The 23,203-nt window shown below is 39.4% G+C and overlaps 1 protein-coding gene across 1 annotated transcript; it reads right to left on the minus strand.

Moving 5' to 3' along the window:
* Positions 1–5,800: 5,800 nt before the first annotated feature.
* On the minus strand, positions 5,801–21,593 carry kcnk10b (potassium channel, subfamily K, member 10b). Its single transcript, XM_040137842.1, has 7 exons — positions 21,539–21,593; positions 18,046–18,461; positions 9,717–9,834; positions 8,166–8,326; positions 7,603–7,795; positions 7,345–7,487; positions 5,801–6,448 (listed from the first exon to the last, which is right to left on the minus strand). Exons 1-7 carry the CDS (start codon positions 21,591–21,593, stop codon positions 5,801–5,803), a joined length of 1,734 nt encoding a protein of 577 aa, XP_039993776.1.
* Between the last annotated feature and the right edge of the window lie 1,610 nt (positions 21,594–23,203).

Genomic DNA, 23,203 nt, shown 5'->3' on the forward strand with positions numbered 1-23,203 from the left:
CAGCCCCTGGTCAGATATCTCGTTGGACTTTGTCACTGGTCTGTAACCGCAGAAGGTAACACAAACATTCTTACGGTGGTGGACAGAATCTCTAAGATGGTGCACTTTATTCCTTTCCCTAAGTTGCCCTCAGACAAGGAAACTGCTGAGGTTATATTGTCTCATGCGTTCCGCTTGCTTGGATTTCCCAGAGATGTGGTGTCTGACCAGGGGCCTCAGTTCATCTCGTAGTTCTTTAAGGCAATCTGTTCCCTGACTGGTTCTACAGTTAGTCTCTCCTCTGGTTATCATCCCCAATCCAATGGTCTGATGGAGAGGCCTACGCTGTTTGGTTTCACAGGATCCCTCTACCTAGAGCAAATATCTCATATGGGTAGAGTATGCTCATAACACCCTGCCTTGCTCTGCCTCTGGTCTCACGCCATTCCAGTGTGCTTATGAGTACCAGCCTCCTCTGTTTCCCAAATTGGAGGCTGAGGTGGGAGTTCCATCGATCCTGACCCTCATTTGTCAATACCATTGAGTCCGGAGCTGGACCAAGAGGCAGCTCCTCAAGCCAGTGGCTCGAAAAAAGAGGTTGTCGGATCACTGGCGGACTCTGGCCCCCTTCCTATCAACCCGGTCAACGTGTCTGGCTGTCCTCCCAAGACCTCCCCCTCCGTTTGGAATTAGGCAAGTTTCAGATCCCCATGTCCTGCCCTCATGTGTTTCCGCCACTGTGATTGTCCAACCTGCCCCTAATGTGTTGCATCTATGTCTCATTGTCTCCCCTCTCCTAGTGTATTTAGTCTGTGTGCTCCCTCCCCTCTGTGCCAGTTTGTGTTCGTTCTCTGTAGCAAGGGCTCCAGCAATTTCCCATTGTTAGTATTCTCCATGTGACTCTGTTCTTGTTTTTTGACATCACCTTTTGCCTAGCCCTCTTTTTTTGTTTGCCTGTTGCCTGCTTGTGTAACAAACATTTTGCTCAGTTAAGACTTTTAGTTTTTTAGAACCCTTCTATGTGTCTGAGTCGTGCATTTGAGTCAGTTCCTTGTGGTATCAATTTTATATATAGTATACCGTATATCTCTTATATATCTTTATATATATCTTATATATAGATATTGTTAATGCACCCCTTTGGTTTGTATGCTTCATTGTAATGAATTTAGTGCTTTAATATGAATAGAAATTTAAATGAAAGGCCTTTTTTGACTTTCTACTTTTCATCTCAGTCAGACCAGCATTAACAGGGTAAAACCATGGAGGGACTGAGAGCTTTGCTAAAATTACAGGTTTGTTACCATACATTAGTTTATTTGCCTGTGTTTAGCTGTTTATGTATGGTAGCCCCTTTATCATGCAACTTCAGGCTTTTGTGATTTTTGCAGTTAACCTAAAACAGCAAAAATACTTCCTCAACTTTGAATTTTGGAGTAAAACACAAGGTTAGTCCCACCCACAGCCTTCGTCAGTCATGCTACTTTGCAGGTCAAAGATCAGAAACGTGGAACTCTGTATGGGGAGGAATGATTCCAGATCCTTGTTATACTAACAAGAGGGAGCAAAATTCTATTTCAGTCTGAGAAAACCTGCAGTTTGGGGTGCAGAATTACATTTTATATGTAAGCTTTATGCATAACTAAAGATGCACAAACATAGTGAATGAATTAACCGTCACAGTGCCCTTTCTCTTGGGTGATTCATTGCCATTTTTGACCATGTTTAAAGAGAACTGAAAGTGGACAAGAGTCACCATTGCAATCCCTCTACTTGATCTATTTGCAACAGGGAGTGAGTTTGCTTCTTGTCCTCCATCACTCGCACAAAGAAGATAATTGTTTTTTCTGTTGTAGCTATACCTACCTTCACTGAGATTGCCTTTATTTAAGAGCACTTGTAGACTTTGTAAAATTAGGTTGTGTGCCCATGCATGATCATCCTCTCAGATGAGACTCACAAGCACACTCTGATTGATGAATTTGTGATTCTGCAGGACCCTTCAAGATAAATTTCACAGTTCTCTAATGGGGGAAAGGGCTGTAAAGCTACAAGTGTGATGGTTGCCATCACTTAGGGTTTCCTTAACTGTCAGTATGCCAGAGGAAAAAACTGAAGACATGAGAAATTCTTTTTGGCATCAGAGAAGTCTTGAGACCAGGAACGTTCACATAGTTTCACTCATTATCTTTCCGCAGCGTGTTACGGTTTAGATGAGAGCCATATGGATACTTTTTTGCCAAAGTATTGAAAAAATGTTTTTTCTGTTGCATACAAACTTTCTCCCCCTGCTTGCTGTAGAAGAACACAGTCGATAGTCATAAGGTTCAACATAAAAACATGCAAATCTATAAAGAGCAAAGGGAGGAAGCAAAGAGCTGTATAGAAGGATGGATATGTTGTGCAGCAGATTGTGCAACAGGAGATAATTAGGTAAAGAAAGCAGGAGATGTGGTTGCAGTCTGCAAAGTGAAATGGGCTGGATTGATTTGCTTTCATTTAGTGAGTGATCTGATGCCAAGAGTCAAAGTGTAAAATTACAGTTACATTCACTGTGTTTCTTCATGGTGTGCTCGTACAATTTTAAAATGTTTAAAGTTTACTGTATGACCAAATGGATACCCCAGTAATGATATCATGTCAAACCATCCATCCACTTGAGGCTGTTACTGTAAATTCACTGTTTATGGATATATTAAAAAAATAAAATGTCTTTAAACATCTATGTCTCTTTAGAGGTCCATGTACATTCTTGTAATATTTTCAAGTTATTTTGATATTGTGGCAATTCCCAGCTCTTTTCTAGCACTGCACCAAGTTATTCTGAAAGTGTACTCTTACCCCAAAAACGCAACATTATACCCACTTCAGCTCCTTATTTGATTCATCAGAAACATGTTATCAGATATAACAATTTGAATAAAAATTTAAACTTTAATAACTGGGAAGGTGTAAGGGTCAAAAAGTATTATTTCTGAATCTTAAAATGGGTGGTAGTGATATATGCGATTGCATGATATTGAAAAATTTTATTGCGTACATCCTAATTTAAACGCAGCACATGATGCGGGCACAATGCTTAACTTTCATCCAAGAAATCTCTTCAGTTGTGTATGTGAATATTACTCTAATCTATGCATTTTGATACACCGCTTGGTGTTCGACAGACACGTTTATCAATGGATTTTACCGCGCTGTTCAGGAACACCTTCTCTACCACTTCCGCTCCCATATAAAAGACTCTGGTTGACTGTTGTAGGACACGAATACACAGACTAATGAACAACACTCAAATAGAACTAAAAAAATTCATTTAAAAACACTTCTGAGAATAAAATCACTTGGTGATTCATCATGTGTGAAGGAGGCACAGAGATAAAGATAAAGGCACAGAAAGATAGTGACAGACGGACAAAAGAGAAAGAGAGAAGGAGGGCGGAGCAGGTGGAGGACACTTCCACCTTGAAGGAATACTACACAAACACACACACAAACACACACACACTCTGTCCGTTACATGCAATTTGTAGTTCTCCCTTTACTGGCCTGCCTCCCTGATGAAGTTATTTTTGTGGTGCTGTGAGCTGGGTCTTTTTCCTGGCTCCAAGCTAGACACTCATGGACGGAGACCTTGGTCAGGCTAAAATTTTGATAGGAGTGAAAAAAAGAAATGGAGTAAATATTAATTCAAGACTGCAGAGAGGTTAGGCTTGGTTGAAATATTGTGTTTGAATAAATTTAGTAAATTGAGAGCATTTGCAGTGTGTCCTTTTGTCACTTTGTTTTGTTTTTGTCCTCATTCCTCATTCCTGATTCCCTCATTCCAGATTTTTTTAGGGCAAAATTTTAGAGCAACATTGTGAATAATATACCAAACAGATGTACTAACTGAGATCATTGAATAGTATAGGATACAGAGTGCATAGTAGCATTAACTGTATTTACTGTAACTGCATAAAATGCGAAATAATATTTTCACATTTCTCAACACTTGTTTACTGCAAACCATCTGGAAATTAATTACGTTACACTAGAGGTCAAATTTAACCATTTCCAATTCATTGGTTTTACAGAGACCATAATTCCTCATAGCCACTTACCAGAAGTAACCCTGTCCAAACCAATTTCCCAGTTAAAGGATGTGCACATTTAACAGGAACATTGTGTGAAAAAGACCTATGATGACTTTAATTTTAGTAAATAATTTTGGAAAAGCAATGCCCTTCCTATATACCCTACATTACCACCAGCACATATTGATTTAATATGCTAATGCTGTTATCAGTATAGCAATTACCACCTTTTTAAATTTCTTTTGTCATCTTTATTATCTGGAAAAAGGCACTCACTACATTTAATGTGATCTGTTCGTAAAATAAACTGTACACAACAAATAGTCGCTAAGCTTGTCACAGGTCATGGTCGTGGAAAGGTTAATGCTATTCATATCAGATAAACAGGTTACGAGTACAACCAGTGGGTGTGTGTTATTCACCTTACGAAATGCATGCAAAGCACGCCAGTGATACAATTAATAATTTTGTAAATTTTAAAGCAGGCTGTAGTGTCAGTACCAGTTTGTACAATGCAAAAAAGGGTCATGATCATGTGTGAAACATTTCAGTGAGTTAACCTCTATTAATTACAGGATGATTTTTTGAGAACAGAAATACAAAAAAGAAAGATGATATATTTAGTTCATATTGTACAGGTCTATGGAAAATAAAACTCAAGGGCCTGGCTGATGTAAAAAGGAGTAAACACACATCCAAACATGCTTGGTGAGTACAAAATCAATAACATCACATTCATGAATTTAATAAGACATTAAGAAATCTTAAAACATTTTGTGATGATGTGAATGTCATATACAAAATAAAAAATTTCAAAATTTAACGTCGCTGACAATCTCATGGCCAAAGGTGATTAATTGTGTCTTTATCAGGTGGATTCCAGCACTGTATTGATTCACTTTAAAGAAAATGGTGGCTGAACATAGTACATCTCATTTTATTAAAACAAAAAGAAACATTGTTACAGCTGCAACTTCAAGGTTTCAAGTTATTTTATGTCAGTTAACTGCTATGGTTGTGTTTTAAGAACCATGCACTATCAAGATTAATTTTTTTTTTCTCATAAGCTCTTAGTATGTAGTAGTTTATACCCTAATGCTATATTTTCAAAGTCACATACCATGTAGGAATAATTGTACATGTCAGCTAGGTAAATGCTCATATTGTTTATTGATTAAGCAGAAACACGACCTCCCCCTCTCCATTTGTTAAACGATGAAGTCCTTTTGTAGCAGGCTGCTGAGCTAAAAATAGCCTCCACCGTATGAGATGACAAAGCAGGGATCGATAATGTTTCTGAAGATGGGTGACATGAATCTAGCTCTCTGCATGTCCTGCCCACATTGTTAAAAAATAGGATTCAACATGAACATACAGTCATTGCCCAAGTGTCTCATAGCAGCTGCGAGGGCTGAAAGACAACAGAGCTGGAAAGACAGCTCCTGTAGAAATTTAAGTTCTTAAGTAGCCCATTGTACAGTAAAATCCCTAATGAGGTATTTTAACTACAGCCTCTTCTGTCTCTTCAGTTTTATTCATTTTTGGCAACACGTTTTCTGCCCATGGCTATGGCACGATGACTGAATTTCCTGGGAGCAGTTCCAATCTAAGCATAGGAAACAGAAAGGCACATTTCTTGACATCACAATGGACGGTGCATTCTCATTCTGACTCTGTCTGAGTTTCTTTCTCAATCTCTCTGTCTCTACACTCCTTGTTTATGGCTGAAGTGCTTTTCCATTCAATACCTAATCATTTTCTCTGTCTTTGGCCTCTGCGGGTATGAACGCATTCAACTCGGTGCGCTCCATCACATACTGTGACAGGTTTGTCAGACTGATGTTTCCCTCTTTCCTTTCTGTGTTTTCCTCCTGCGGCTCCCCATCCTCTTCTTCCTCTGTCCTCTCCTCCCCCAGCATGGCACTGCCATTGTTTACGCCTACACTCGCCCGTCGAGCATCTTCAGGAATGTTCCTCCGAAGGTCACGGTTCTTGTTACGCCTGGCCAGTTTGGTGAGGGATCCGAAGCGTAGGTTGAAGAGATTCTCCTCTGAGGAAGATGCTGTCTGTTGCGTTTGCTCACTCCCCTGATGGTCGTACGGCTCACAGGCCCCCTTCAGCCTCAGGTTGTTCAGCTTGGTGTCAATGCTCTCCTGGGAGGAGGTCTTGAAACGGCCAGCATCCAGGCTGGTGAACATGGCCCGCTTCTCTGGAGACAGCATGTCGAGGGAGTGAGCTCGCTGCTCAAGGCCAAGCTGACGGCGCTCCATGCTGCGGATGGTGGCGGCCCGCTGGAGCTTGTCATGGATCTCAACACTCAGTCGACGACGCGTTTCACGGAACTCTGCTCGTACATTTGCCTTCCATTCAGCTGCATGAGCTTTAAACTCCCCAACCTGTGACAACAGTGCAATAGGGAAAGGATTGGAAAAGGATACTGGGTACAGTCCATAGTATCAAGACATTATCATTGTTTTGAAGGATAAGGCTGGCATTTTTTTCTTACTGTCATCAAATCCCATAAAAAGGCCCAAACCACCAATGGATTTGACTTTCCTATCCTGTCCGTGGAACTTTGCCCCATGCAACTGGTCCCTACTGAAAATGAAAATCTTTTAAAAAGAATCCCTAAACCTATTTCAAAAAAAGTAGTTTCATAAAACATCTGTGCACTGTAGTTTTTAACAAACATTACTCAAACAGCAGTTAAACGTGCTTTTGTTGGGGACTATTTTTAAGCAGCGGATTAGTTATGCCAAAGAAAGTGTTTATGGTTGCAGGAAAGTGTATTTGAGATTGACTCAAAATACACCACACTGCCTACAACAATGGAGCTCAATGGCACAGAGGAATAAGCTATATCAGGATTTTGCAGCACAGACTGAATACTGGTTAGTAGGATAAATTCATTGTTGGTTTTGTTATTAACACAACTCACAGGATTTGTTGAAATTAAGAAAAATGTAGAATATAACCCACCAAAATTTCCATTTTGACTACCATATAGAATGAAAAACCCTACGCTAAGCTGCAGGCTTAGACATTACATCCTTTACCACTTTAGTGGATCAATAAGCCACTGTCTGTCCTGTCTAACCTTAGTAAAAGCGCTACATCTTCAACACCTCACACAATAGCCGCCTGTTACAGCTCCTTTTGACAAGGTCTAAGCAGCAATTCATGTGCAAAATAAGACATCAGACAGAAGGGGTAAGAGACGCAGCAGCTGAGTGACCTTTTATGTTCTGCCTCTGTAATGTAATACTGAGAAGTGTAATTGAATGAACCCCACCTCCTCTTTGGTCTTTTTAGACAGCACTCGAAGCCAGTCTCCAATCATGCTGAGGACAGCTGCAAAGTACGCCAAACCCACCAAAATCCAGAACCACACCAGTGGCTTGTACCACTGCATGTAGTCGATCCTATGGTTTCCACCTGGAGATGAAGTAAAGACACAGGTATGGTGAAAAATGTCATTAAAAAGCCATTGAAGTTCAACAACACAGTAATCTACACAATGACAGAAGAACCATCTGTTGCATAGCTCTACCTGCCACATAGTCTCCTATTCCCACTGTTGTAAGAGTGATCACTACAAAGTAGATGGCCTCCAGTGTGGTCCAGCCCTCGATGTGTTTGAAAATGACAGCTGGGATGGTGACGAAGACAATGCAGCCGGCCAGGATGAACAGGATGGTGGACGTCACTCTGATCTTAGTCTGACTGATCTGTTTGTGCTTTTGCTGGGGAAAAAAAAAAAACAACAACACAAAAACAAAAAAAACAAATAGGACAAGCTATTAGAATTAATCCAGGAAATACAAAAATCATGTATGAGTGACAGTGAGAGTCACAAAGCCCAAAAGCACTGTCATGGTCTAATAAAACATGACGCAGTCAGAAAACAACAAAGTGGGTAAAAATGAATAAAAAAATAAATTGAACCTAGCTTGTTGACAACAGTAAGTTAAAGTTTTGGAATAATTCTTTGCATAATTGAGCTTTTAAACTTTTACAATACCCACATTCAACAGAATTAAAAATAAAAGCTTACAAATAAAAGCAATACAACACACCCATAAAGAAAGAAATAACAATACACTGATAACTCACCCTGAATATCCTCTCAACTCTCAAGATACTTTTCACAAAGATGGTCCCCAGCTGGTCTCCAATCCCCGCCAACAAGAATCCAAAGAGAGGAATGCCAAATATGGCATAAAGAATGCAAAAGATTTTCCCGCCTTCCGTGCTTGGAGCTATGTTTCCATAACCTGATGAAACAACAAAAGCACAAAGAGGACGAGAGGAGGAAAAAAGAGGGGAAAGGAGTGAAGAAAAATGACATTAAGGACATTTGAAGTAAGGCCGAGAAGACGTGGTGAGGAAGAGTAAGATGAGAAGCAGAAGAAGACAATCGAGACTTTGTTATGCAACATAACCAACTGATGCGCCTATGTAATACCTTTTAGTTCCTGGAGCAGGGGTTCGAGGTAAGTGAGAGAGACAATAATTAAGTTCTTCTTAGAGAGCATGGCATTAATCATGGCTCTACAGTGACAGAGATACGATGAAGAAGCCAGGGGGGCGTACAAGTATATAGTCTACTTTACCTACTTCCTCCCATTTCAACCTGTTGTGACCAGCATATTAGCATAAAACACATCCTGTCTGTTGCATCTTTACTTCCACATCTCTTTCACTCATGCTTGTGCTGCTCTTGCAGTTTTCTCACATCAAGCAATGATGAATTTTACAGATAGATTTTTTATTTAACTTCATTTGAGGGTGATTTTTTTTCTAATTTAATTCTGGATCTCTTCATTGTATATCTGATACTTCGAAATAATTCTTTATCTTTTCAGTGAAGTAAATGAATCCACTGAAAGCCACTGCTCAGCAGCATATAAGCAACTGCCATAGGTAATTAAATCTCTGGACTACAATTTAATAACAGGTCAGTGGCATCGTGTTCTTCCAGTAATCTCAATGAGGGTGCAGTCCATGCTGCTTGTTGAATCCCACAGTGCTTGTGCTTTGCATCATTTAGCACCACCTCATGAGGGAAAAAGGGATTTGTAAAAGTCACTGGAGGGCAGCAATGAGAAGGAAGCATTTACACAGCTTTACAGAGATTAGCAATGAGAAAACAACTTTAACGAACTGAGAGGGAAAGACATCTAAAATCATGACAATTATGTTAAATATATGAAAGATAATTTGTAAAATAATTTTAAAAAGTATTAAGACTCAGCCCATTTTTATGAAATATTACTTCATCATTCTTACTTTCATTATAACGGTTCTTATAAAGATTTTTATTTCATGTAAAAGTGTCATGAAATATAACTGTCAATGAGGTAAAACATATTATTGTAAAATCAAAATGACTTGTGAAATAAAAATGTCTATAATGAAATAAACTTTGTTTCCCCTAAAACCTTGTAAAAATATAAATTATGAAATTACTTTTTCATGTATTACATAACATTTCCCTTTTCTTTCTTTAGTCATTGTCAAAAAAAACAGAACTCGGAGTTAATGGGGCTGAAGCGTGTTAAAAATTAACTGTGCTACATCAGCACATATAATACTTTACAAGTCAGTTGTATTGACTGTCAACGATAGCAGATTTAACTGGTATTAAAGTATTTTAAAGCCTACCTATGGTTGTAATGACAGTTCCAGCAAAGAAGAAGGCACTGCCCAGGTCCCAGTGACTGGAATTGTAGGATGTGTCTCCGATAGGTCTCACTCCTGCACACACAGCATCTATGGCATGCTGAAAAGAGGATAAATTACACATGATAAAGATCATACTTGGAGGTATTTGAACCAGAGATATATCAGATGACTGGAACCAAAGTAACAAAGTGTGAAAGAATTTGTAAATATGAAATAAAGGAGAATCATTCTTTGACAGTAAAATAGGCATTGCTGAAGCACTTAGTAGCACCTAACTTACGTTTGGCCCATTAAATTCTCATAAACAGAGGAACTGAGGCTCATGATTGCATTCCAGCTCAGCTGACGGCAGCACAACAGACACACGACATGTCTGCTTTGATTTCACTATATAAAGTCCCGATGGCATGAAGAGAGTGACCACATTATCCCACCTCCTTCCAATGTTTATGTTTTTTTTTTTGTACACGTGTCTCTTTTGCACATTTGTGTATGCATGTGTGACCCGTGCCACTGATTGTGTAACACTTGTGAGTTAACTGAGGATAGATCAGGTCTGCCTATAGCTCTAGCTCAAGCTCAACATGCAAGGTCACTACCTGATAAAAGAGAAAAAGAGAATGAAGAAGGAGTGTGTTGGGAAGCTCACACTAAAAAATGGGGGAAGGGAATGAAAGACCGATGGAGAAATTAATCATTCCTATACCTATGTCATAACACTGTAAGAACACAGGAAGTGGAGATAAGTAGATAGAATTACATTTAATTCAATCAGTCCAATATTATTGTACCTCACAGTGGACTTGTATCATGATAATATGAACATATTGTGTAGCTGTTTTACAAAATGCTGTTGTCTAAATTAATTATTCAAAGCAATCTGTAATTAGAAACTAACAAAGCAATGCACCGAACATACATTTATTATGATGTATACATAATTTTAGCTATATAGCCCAGCACTAGCTACTGATCCAGACCATCAACCCAAAACCTTCTGGCATGTGACCTCTTTAAACAAAGTAATATCTAATTGAACCTTTGTCATTAAATGCATATGTCTGCTGTTTGTGACCTTTCAAATGAGTGATCTTCCTTGCTTTATCTGAGTACTAAAGATGGAAAACTATGCAGTAATTCACTAGAGAAAAATGCAAAAATTCAAGGAATAAAGGAAAAAATAAACATAACTTTGTGTGGAAGAAACATGTGTCTTTGTGACCTCATGTGGGGGTCCCGCCTCCAATTTTGGGAACCACTGTCCTAGAGCTTGAGCTTTTGTATTTTATTTATTTACATCCCCTGTCCAAAAAAATTTATACAAGTCATTTTTGACTGAAAGTACTCTACAATCACAAACACCATTTTTAAAAAATCAATCATTCTAGTGTCACTATATGAAAACACTCCGTAATCACTCTTGTACTATCCCTGATATACAGTAAGTATGCGCACAAGCATCTAGCACAAGATCTGCTCAAATTATTCAGTGTCTGACTCCTCACACGCAGCTGTTTCTCCTCTCTACCCAATTTGCATGTTTTAGTTCACACTGACTAAATCAACATAGACTTTCACGTGCAGCAGAGAGACCCTTTATCTCCTTTTTTTTCAGCACCAGCCTTTTTCTTAAGATCCTCAGCTCCTCTTTATCCCCAGCTTGTCTAGTGTCGGGAAAACATTAAGACGCCACAATACTCTGTGTTTACTGCATCATTATTCTCATTTATCTCCTTCTGTTCTCCATTATGTAGCCATGAAATGTTAATCTACCATCTTGCTTTTTTTTCTAAACTCCCTGTTTATGGGCATTTTATGAGAAAAAAATATTTTCTTATCTCTGTGGAAATGAGACATGAAAGTCCCTGTAAGGGATTTCTTTTTGTGATTTCTTCTCATTCTTTCTGGGATATCATCTACAGCTTCTTCATTCAGAGCAACCCCCAATCCAGCCATGCAAGCTGTTAGTGAAATGCACGTCCATATAATAAAATATATATCAACTCTCGTGACATACATTTCAAAGCAGACAGAGTGGGGGACTACTTCTAAACACATCACTGCACATGCCTACTCATAATGTTGCTTGTGATTAACTCAGCTCCATCAGCGCAGCCCCCCTAATGGGACAGATTTCTGTACCTAAAATTAGCCAATTAAAGTAATGCTATTTCATAGGTTTTGGCAGACACAGCTACATTATAGGGACAATTTCGAAGCGGTAATTATATAATAAACCCCAAATAGCCTAATTCTGGAGTCAAGGGAGAGCTATAAATAGCCTCACAATGTAGCTGAATACTTTATGAGGAGATCTATTTTTGTCTTTCATCGTTTTCACGTCCAAGTTCACACCGCATTAGAGATGTGGAAAATCCTCCTTTTGCACATGCACTCTTGCGGCATGAGAATGATAACTTTGATTTGTGCTGCAGCATTTTAAATAGGGCAACAAATGGTGTTTTTGTTCCATAAATCATTCTCTTTTCTATTTTGGTTTCACAGAAGAATCAGCACACAGACATTTTTACAGACACCCAGTCACCCAGTCACCACCAAGTGCTCATGAGAGGCTCCTGGCTAATGTGTTTTCATATTCTCCACTGCAGGATCATTAGAGAGGAAGCAAACTCACTGCAGATCTTCATCCTCTCAGTGTGTCTTTCCACCCCACAGCAGGTGACGGCAGTGATCCAGCCAGCATGGTGCTTCACTCTCTCCTCCACTGTCGCTGTGATATAGTGCCAAGCACTCTCCTCTGCAGCACTTTCACCATCACTAATATCTACATCTTTACCCTGACCACATTGAGGCATTACGGCTGCACAAATGGAAACAGGAAGACTAAGGTCCATCATAGATGAGGCTGGTTTGAACTCATTAGAACTGTTAGTGAAGTGAGCACTGAGCAGAACAAGTTGATGATCTATTGTGTTTGCACTTTTTAAGAACAAAATCTAACTTTGATACACAGATATATTGCAAATATCTGCTTTTTTTCTGTAGTTTTCTTTTGACATTAGGGATATACTTTTCGTATCTCCTACTATTATCTTACAGTGGTGACTTACTGATTTCAAAAACTGAGCACTTGTAATGTTTGCCTTAGGCCACCGTTTACACAGTGGGGGAAAAAAATATTCAGATTTAAATGAAAGCTGAAAGACTATAAGGGAAAAATAAAAATCAACTAAAAAACATGTAAATAGTGCAATAAAAACATTATAACGGAGTTGGTTGCAGGTCCTGGCATAGTTTTTCTGCAGGTACCTCAGTGTGTGTAAAGGTTTATCTGTAGATAAGTGACTCATCAATAAATGCGGATTGACTGGTGTCAATAACAGCGCGGCTTCACATTGTGCCACAGCGTGAGTCAGCCCAACAGCGCGGGGAAAGCCAATTAGGCCTGTCGGCTTTGTGGGCGCACGGTGGGTAAGCGGACATCCCAGACACTGAAGCAGGCATGAGGAGGTCAACAGACGTGCATGGACACACACTCACGCCCATCAGGTTAACACATGCTGTGGAGCAAACCTTAAAAAGTGCACACTCTCTAATAAATCGTCTCCTTTCCTCTCACGAACACACACGCTGTATATACATACACACACATGCTGCCCAAGGTTGCCATTTTTCTGTCAACTCCTCCGTCAAACAATTACACAACAGTAAGTCACCATGGCTGTGTCCCCACGGAGGATCGTCGGCTGAGTGACAGGCTTGACACAGCACAAACACACCGATGGACAGACTCTTTGGCGGAGTACTTGCGAAGCAGCATGTCCTGAAGGCCTTTCCTTGAGACGGCAGAAAAAATTGTCAGTGTGAGCTTCACACATGGCTTGATATTCCTTTTTTTTTTTTTTTTTGTGACACTTAAGGTTGAAGCATGATCATAACTCAGTAGAGTGATAAATCAATATAATTTCCTCTGTTTTAAAGAAATACTTGGTGACTGCAGTGATCCAGCCAGCATGGTGCTTCACTCTCTCCTTCACTGTCGCTGTGAGATAGTGCCAAGCACTTTCCCTTGCAGCACTTTCACCATCACCAATATCTACAGCTTTACCCTGACCACCTTGAGGCATCAGAACTGTTAGTGAAGAGAGCACTGAGCAGAACAAATTGAACTGGTATGTTGGCACTTTTTAAGAACAAAACCTAACTTTGATACACAGATATATTGCAAATATCTGCTTTTTTTTATTTTAGTTTTGTTTTGACATTAGGGATATACTTTTCATAACTGTTACTATTATCTTACAGTGGTAACTTATTGATATCAAAAACTGAGCACTTGTAATGTTTGCCTTAGGCCACCGTTTACACAGTGGGGGAAAAAATATTAAGATTTAAATGAAAGCTGAAATACTACAAGGGGAAAATACTCAATTACAAGTAAAAGTCGTGCATTGAAAGTCTTTCTTATGTAAAAGTACAGAAAGGTTTACAGAAAATGTACTTTAAGTATCATAAGTAAAAGTAGTCATTATACAGCAAATTGGCTCCTGGCAGTGTCATAATGCTAAATGTCACATTCAGCAGCCACCAGGTACACCTGTAAAATCAAATGAAATAAGAAATAGTTTGACATTTTGGGAAATACACTTATTCACTTTATTGTATGGTAAATATGAGGCTACAGCCAGTAGCGGCTAGCTTTGCTTAGCATAAAGACTGGAGTTTTAGAGGTGCCACTAGACGGATTTTGTTACCTCTGGACAGAGCCAGGCTAGCCGTTTCCCCTTGTTTCCAGTCTTTATGCTAAACCAAGCTTGGCTTCAAATTTACCGTTTAGACATGAGAGTTGTATCAGTCGTCTCATCTAACTTTCTGCAGAAAACCAAATATCTGAACATGTCAAGAAATTCTTTTAATACATTAAATTTGTCAGATGTAATATTGTAAATAAGTTCTGGGAAATTTTATACAAGCGAATAGATGATCGAGTCTACGACTGGGCTTCTGCTACTGCTTTGGTCAGCAGGAGGTCTGTGACTGCTGGCCTGTGAAATGAATAATTGATTCCCAACAGACCCCAGGCTAAAGGTTTTTATTTCCACACTTCTCCTTAGGAAATACTGTTATTGATTGTTTTTTGCAAACTCATGATAGCACTTTTGTGGCTCAGAGGTTAAGCGCCGCAAGGGAAAAAGAAGAAGAAAAGATGCTTCCCTGGGACAGAATAAGTGAACATAGGTGGATGTGGAGAGGGAGGGGGAGGCAGATAGGCAGTCCAGTATTCACTTGAGCAGTGTTGAAGACGCTAACATCAAATGGAGCCATTCCAGTGGAAAGCAGAGCACACCAAATGCAATGTGGTTGGTTCTCTCTTTGGGGTTATCTCAAGATTAAGAGAGGCAGTGGGGCCCACTGTGGCACTAACATGAAACTTGTCTTTACTGTTCCCAGTCTACATGAGGAAAACATCGAAAAGAGATTATTCCATAAAGGGCTCTTTTTGCTCTCTTGGAATCTGTATCACATGCTAAGATTTTGCTACAAATATAAACTATTTGCAGTGCTTTTCTGCAAGATCAACTGTATTTCCTTATGATTTTTGTGGAATAGTACTATTACTACGATACTATACTATTCCTTAACTCCTTAATACTACTACTATTACGTACTCCTGTTGGTAAAATGGATTTTGCTTTTGCCATTTGGACATTGTTTAACAAATTCTTACTCTTACCCTCTTTTTTTCTTTTTGAACATCTTCTGTAAAGTCTGTCTAAGGGAGGGTTTGACTGATCTTAGTCACACTTTTTTCTATCACTGCACACCCTCACAAATCAAACTTTCCACTCAGCCAACTGCACACCGACACATTACAAATCATTTTCCAATCCCACTTCCAGTTGTGCGTGTCAGCTAGATGCAGTGACCTTAAATCTTGACCCGTAATTCTGGGTGGAATATCAGAGAGCAGCGTGAAGCATTGTCATACTCCGATTTATAAAGTAGCTGACACCGTAAAAAGACATTGTAAAATGCACAGTTAAGTCATGATGGGATGGGATTTTTTTTTATTTAAACGCATGCTTAAATCAAACTCTATGTCACAGTTTTCAGGGTTGTCAGTCATGTTTTTAACAACAGGCTGTTTTATACAGGTTCACATGTGAGAGATCTGCAACCAAATTATTCATGATTATATAGTATATGCCATACTTCATTTTATGGTCAGACAGACTTTGATGGAGTTTCATTTAGAGTATTAAGCAGCAGATAGTCACTCTGTTCCTCAAATCTTCCTGGATCTTTCAAATCCCAACATTTTACTAAATTGCTTGTTGAAATAAGAGCTCCATCACACACACTTTTGATAGAAAACATTAAAAAACTTGGCTTCAAATTTTTCTTACAGTAAAGACAACTGTGCTGTTTTGCCTGTGAGCTAGTGTCCTTGTTTAAAATGTGTGGGTGTTGTTACACCCAACTCTGGAATTTCATACTTATTATTGAGGATATAAGGCATTCAGATACATATTTGTAATCAAATCTATTTCTCTAAACAACTTACTATTCTATTCTAACAAAAATATAAGTCTTGTTTACTACTATTTGTTTGCACATTAATTGAAGAGACAACAAAATTAATTCACAGTTCTCCACTCCAGGCCACTGAGTACAGTGGCAAGGTCACATTGACAGACTTTAGTTTCTGAGGATAAATATCCCAGGATGCAGACAGTTATTTGCCCTTTTCTCCATGATTACTTTTCTGTACTGTGGTGTAACATAAAACTGCTTGCGCCAACATATACTTTAGAGTGTATCTGCCAACAGATGCAAAGTGTCACTGAGAATTATGAGCATCTCTGTGGCAACCCTTAGGTATTACTTTGCTTCCTGCTAAAGGATGAACCTGCCACTAAGTCTGCTCATGACATTGACCCATCAGCTGTCAACCAAACAGGGGGCAGAGCGCAGGGGGTGTATAATCTGATGGTGCTTCAGACCCTTTATAATCCATTTATTGATGCATCAACACTGTGAAGAAACCTAATGAAAATGCTATTGAAAATGCATATAAATTAGCATTATACGTGCTATGAAAACACACTTTCATTGAAAAAGATTTGACTGAGTTTAATGTAACCCTTAATACTGGGTGACCTCAATTTTGAGAATACTTCGGTAAGGAATTCAACTCACCCACTTGCGTACATATTTAGGTGCTAAGTCCACCAAATAGTTCGACAGAATAATAACAATTTAGAGTACCTGGGGCAGATACATATACTATAATGAAATGAAAGCAACAGGTGCAGCCACTCCTCTGCAACAAACTTAGAACTGGGTTGATTCCCAGTACTAGAGTGGCTGAGTAGTGGAGTCAGTAACTATAGCTGACAACAACATCTAAAAAGATAAAGGTCAAGTGCCTGTCTCTGAAGCAACAAAGGCTAAACTGCTCCAACTTAAGCACTAACACATTCTGTAACTGTGATGCCTGAAGACATAAATTCATATGTATGAGGAGGGAGCAAGTAAGCAATGCAACGAATTTGAGCATGAGAGTTCATCTTGAGCTTGCAGAACGGTAAATGTGACAAAATGGTCTCAACCCGAAGGTCCATTTATTAGCTTTTTCTGAGCTTTCACCTGCATCTGATTATCTTCATTAAAAAATGGAACTGGCATACAGTGATGACGGCCATGAGACTTGGCTGAAAGCTACGAAGAAGCTAGTAAGTGGAGGCTAGTTTGCCATTAGTCCACTCAAAGGTCATTTTTTTTTAACTTATTAAAATATGTTATTTATTCATTGAAACCAAAAGGGCACATGATGTAACATCAACATGATTTATGTGCACACAAGCAGTTATTCTGAAAATACAGCAGTAGATTTAACAGCTGGAATTTAAGGCTTCATTTGCTCAAGGACAGTCTGGACATGAAAGGAAGTAGCATCCAAGCTTTTCAAGCTCATGCGATTAGCTAATGAAACCAGAATTAATTACCCTGAGAACCCCTAATTAGCCCCAACAGCAATCACCATCTCTTAAACTGCTGCTATAAAGGTCAACCCTCTGAATTTCTTCCTCTTATCTACCATTCAAATTGAATGACGCTCAGTATTGTTTATCAGATAATTTTCTTTCTTTTTTTTTACCTTCCTCTCTCCTTACAAACTAATCTGATGGTGATGAATAGATGCAATAAATACAATGTACTATTTCAAGGCTGTCTGGCAGCTGTAAGGAGAAAACAAGAAAATGACTCTGTTTAAAGTCTGCAAAACATGAGCACCATGTGTCACATTAGCTAAGACTCCAAAATCTCATCTCCAAGCACTCACCTCAATGAGTGCCTCCAGCTCGTCAGGAGTAACACTGGGGTGTCTCTTCAGGAACAAAGCCTTCTCTAGGGTGATGCTGGTCTTCTGGTTGCTCTCAAATTGCATCTCCAGTGCCCTGAATGCAACACCTCCAAAAACCAGGTAGAGAAGAACCACGATGAACACTGCCAGCACCGTCTTCCACTTCATCACCGAGTGGAGGGCTGCGGCCGAGCCATCACAGCTGGCGTCCATGCTGGCCACCATACTGGCAGAGCGGGAGGAGATGGACAGGCGTGGCAGTGGACAGTGACCATTGGCCTTTGGGTCACAGCCCATTGGGTTCTGCATGGTGGCAACACTGGCCTGGACTAGACTCGACTTCACTGTGCCAGGCTGGACCTTTTTGGGAGGGACCAAGTTGGTTTGGACCGCCACTAGTAAAGAGTGAGGGGTAAAATAAGACTGGATTAATACATGTTTTGCTTGCCTTTGTACTTGAGGATGTCAAGGCAGGGACAGTAATACCTTATCTTGTGAAATTGATTCTGATGATTGTAAACCAGTAAACTTTGGCAGACAGTTCTAATAACTGGCTAAAGGCCCTGAATCTATTATAGACTGGATAAAAAAATGTGTTGACACAATGACAGATGAGATGCTGTTTTTTTACAGGAAGCCTTTTAGGCCTAATAAGTGAGTTTGAAATGATAACTCAGGGCATTTTTCCAGTGTTGATATGAGAAAATTAAAACAAATTCATGGAATGAGTTTAATTACAGTATTGTTTCCCACCTTTCACCCTTTCTGATAACGCAACAATTAGGGGCACAACTTAATACATAAGCTCTTTACAACTATTGAAATCCTACAACCTCCTGTATGATGCAGTAAAATTAATTTAATTTATTGATTTAATGTGATGAATGCAAAACCAAGAAAGACATTCTGAATTTTGGGCATTAATGACTTTATTGTCGGAAGATTGCATGGATGTTATGTATATTAACAATAAGGTAAAATGAGAAAAGCATTTAAATATTTATAATACACACCACCTGCACTTAAACCCTTACAGTATTGTTAGGTAGAAACTAAAATTGACTTACTGGCTGTGCTGGGAAACAGGATTCAATTTTTCTAATAGACTATAAGAAACGGGTAAGTGCCACTTTCAGTCATTGGCTTCTGGATGGGTTTTATAATAAATGCATGTGTAGTGGAACAGGTCAACCATGAGGTGAGCAGCACCTAAGAGGCAGCCAAATTTAGATCCCTTTAATGTATATAAGGCATTGTATAAGCTATTCAGAGCTGCAGCCTTCACCTCTGACGCCCCCACCGCTCTCAGATCGGAGAACATGGAGTACCTCGGAGCCATTGGCAGAGCCTGTTGTCTACAATAATGCAACTCTCTAAGCTAGGAATAAGAAATGGATTTGTTTAAAGGAGGCTAAGTTTTGTTTAACAGGATAGTATCACTAATGGGATATACTAAGCAAAGTGTATATACACACACACACACACACACACACACACACACACACAGAAACACACACACCCTGCTGTGATGAGTCAAGGACATCCAGGAAGTGTCTCATTCTCTGTTGCGGGAGGTATGAATCTTGTTAGTTAATCCCTGTGTCATGAGTAAATCAATAACAGTAAAGTGATGTCACGAGCTTAGGAAGGTGCAAAACTGCCACTTTCAATTTAAAGTATATGTCTTTAAGGGCGGTGGTTGGCTATTTTTAGAACATGAGATGAATTAGAAAATTAAGACCGAGAGGTGAAGCAGCAAAAAGAATTTGACCCCACATTAATATCTCGTGCTGTATTTGGTACAGTCATTTTGATGGATGCAATAGAACATCTACTAGTAGATTAATTGCAAATTGGACGGAATCCATAGCTAGTCTTACTGAGACATGAATTGCTTTTCAACTCATCTTGTGAGTGAGTGAAATTGAATAAATCAGCTCTGTGGAGCAGGGCAGAGGCAGCTAGGGCAGGTCAGAAAGAAATGTATCTCAGACATTTGTGATCAAGGGATAAAAAAAAAACCCATTATATTATTGTTTTTTGATATATTTTTTATAACAATAAATAATAAATATTTATTGATGAACATAATTTGGTTTGCATTTCAATTTTATGATGATGTGTGACATTAATCTGAAAACTTTTTCAAACCACTTAAGCTGCTTCATATTGTTTTTTTCTAATTAAACAAGGCCTGAGTGGAAAGCACGCTCTGCTTCCAACATGTCTGGCCAAAGCTGGTGAAATGTTCACCGGAGACTCAGGTCAGGTCAATAAATGAGATATTACTCAATTCAGCCACAGAAAGAATGGGGGGAAAAAAATATGTGGATGATGACAAGGATTTTAATGATTGCTATGAAACGTTGTACCTGCCATTTACCACGTTGTTTTGTGGGCACAGTTGTGGTGGGAAACCAAATATTCAATTTGTCAACAATCCAGCCTGTCAACTGCATATAATGGAGGAATGCGTGCTACAAAAGAATTATTTACCCACTGATGAACAAAAGTGAAAACAAAGTCTAGTAACACTAAGCATGAAGGCAAATTTTGGGTTGGGCCAGGTTGGCTCTTAGCCCAGTTATTCCCTGTGGCACAGGACAGGTTGTAGGCGTTTTAACTCACCAGCTGAGCCTAAAACTCAAGCGTCAGTTACCATTGAACAACACATGAAGATCTAGGACTTCCGGTAAAAACAAAACTCAAAATAAAACTTTTACTGAGCAAGTTGCAAAGTGCGGTCTGTCTTCCAGTCTGCCTATATATCTCAAAACAAAATTATAAGACTAGAGTTTAATAGAGAGTGAGGACCAAGAAAAATGCCCATATGCTTTCTGGAAAACTCAAAAATATTCACATTAGGATGCACAGAAGAGAAGTAATAGCTTATTTCATGTGAAATTAATTATTTGGCAGCAAACATTCCATCGTCAGTGACCAGCCATGTCTCAAATGGAGCATTTCGGGTAGCTATTGTTGGAAAGAGACGCTTTTCTGCGGAGAACTTTCGCGGTCCTAGCAAGTACAGGTCCTTTAGACGAGACTATTTAGATAACGACTTTGCATGCTTTTATTTTGACAGCTTTTCCGGTCTCGCGCCGGCTGTTTCCGCAATCTTGACGCCGCTGACGCTCCGCCGCCAGCAGCGCTGCCTCGCACAGCTGAGCACACGGAGGATGGAGGATAAAGAGACAGGCTACTCCCAACCGCTTTGTCTTGTGCTAACGTGCTTTTAGCGCTACAGAAATATAAAAAAAAAATATGGGGAAATTCAAAATGAAATAGACAGAATCGCGAGTAAGAAACTGTGTGAAACTGATGAAAACCGTTTTGAAACCGGTGAATAATGTGGCCTGATGCGATTTATTGTGACACAGGTATTTCCACGAGATGTTGTTGAGATTAAGAGTACCAATAAATGACATATATCTCAAGTTGTCGGACGATAAGCAAAGCAGCGTTTACCAACCTTGTTCAGGGTCCCAGTTAACTTGTTTTCTTGGGTTTTCTATTGGAAATTTCATCTCTGTTTTTGTTCCCGATCAAAACGCTAAGAAAAGAAAAGGTGTTCAATGCGAATGAAAAAAAAAATGCAAAAAAAAAACCAAACAAATAAATAAAAATAAAAATGAATAAATAAATCACGAGGAATTCTTCTCCCACATCTTCAAATCATCTTTTCATGGATGTGGCTATAAATTGTACAGAGGAACAAACGCATTGCAAAACCGCATTGTCTGCTTCTGCTGTCTTCTGCCCCCCACGCCCCCCCACGCCCCCCCACCCCTCCTTTTTTTTTTTTCTCCACCTCGCTCGGACGCGTGGTGATCGTCTGACAGATTTGGATTCTTGTGAGACCTTTCCCTGAGCTGTCGCAACGCTCGGAGGACCAAACCACATCCCGTCTCACTCTCCAACAGGCAGTGGACAGGGGTCCGGTCCAGAAAACACAGCCAGAGCGTGTCCACAGACGCAACTTTACCCACGCGTCTGCGCCGGCGGCAAGAACAACGGGAGAGGATGCTCTCCTCCCTTTTCATTCCCCGAGCACTACTCCACCTGCCTCCACTCTAATGCCCAGCTGGAGATTTTTGTGCTTCGAGCTTCGCGTCCTCTACACCCTAACTTAACGTGTTCGAGTCGTTAACGAATACTCACTCTTATTTTAGTTCCTCCAAAACCGGATTATCCTCGCTCCGTTTGGCAACCGGCGATTGAGCACATGGCGCAGGGCGGGAAGTCAGAGATGTAGTACCCCAAGTCGGTGGCAGACTCAAACCATTACATCATCCACGTGTATGGGAAACAGTGCATTATTCATGAACCTCGATAGCCGGAGACGAGTCTCCTCTTCCATCCCGTCAGACCCCTAAATCATATACCGAGTCGGATGCTGAGGCTGACCATTGGGGGGGCAAAACTTCCTATAGATGTTGCCCATTTTAAGGTTATATTTTAAGGACCACACTCTTGCTTTTGCATGACCATTCATCCATGCCTTAGTTACATTAGTTTAATGAGTTTCCTACCCTACCCTCCAGACAGGCATCGGTTTCCATTCATTTCAATAGACTATTAATTAATTAATTTACAGACCTGCAACTTAATAAGTTAAACATTTAAATAAATTTCGTATTTTTAAAAAAAACAAAACATCCAAAACTTGAACATCACCTGCTTTTGTTTTTTCCAGCCTGTTAGCCTATTTTATTGCTGATTATTAATACACTGATGGCGTAAAAATACAAATCACATAACAATAATGAACCTTATTTATATATCAGTATTCACAACAAAAGCTACTAATGACTTCAAAATACACATGACAAGGGGAAAAAAATTGAGTAAAACTGGTTGAATAGACCTTTTCTCAAAACAGACACTCGGTGTATGTAACTAATAACAAACAACTTTATTGTATTGCAATAATATCTTGAACAGAGCCATTATGAATGTTATTAATACCACTTGTGCAATGTTTCTGCTTCCAAACCACGGCCATAAAAGTTGTAATTTTGTGGCCACCTGAAGTTAAAATAAACAAATTGAAGATTTTGGATTTAATCAGACAAAAAAATCTGCATTTTGAATATTTCTGAACTAATAAACATTGGAAATATAGCCCTGTTTTTGC

This window comes from Xiphias gladius, chromosome 10, assembly GCF_016859285.1.
Source record: "Xiphias gladius isolate SHS-SW01 ecotype Sanya breed wild chromosome 10, ASM1685928v1, whole genome shotgun sequence".
Classification (NCBI taxonomy): Eukaryota; Metazoa; Chordata; class Actinopteri; order Istiophoriformes; family Xiphiidae; genus Xiphias; species Xiphias gladius.

Coding starts and splice junctions, on each gene's coding strand:
- kcnk10b (XM_040137842.1), bottom strand. CDS start 21,593: ATGAAATTTCCAATAGAAAACCCAAGAAAACAAGTTAACTGGGACCCT. Junction 8,327..9,716: donor AACTGTCATTACAACCATAG/GTAGGCTTTAAA, acceptor TTGTTTCATCAG/GTTATGGAAACATAGCTCCA. Junction 6,449..7,344: donor CTAAAAAGACCAAAGAGGAG/GTGGGGTTCATT, acceptor CTGTTGTCACAG/GTTGGGGAGTTTAAAGCTCA.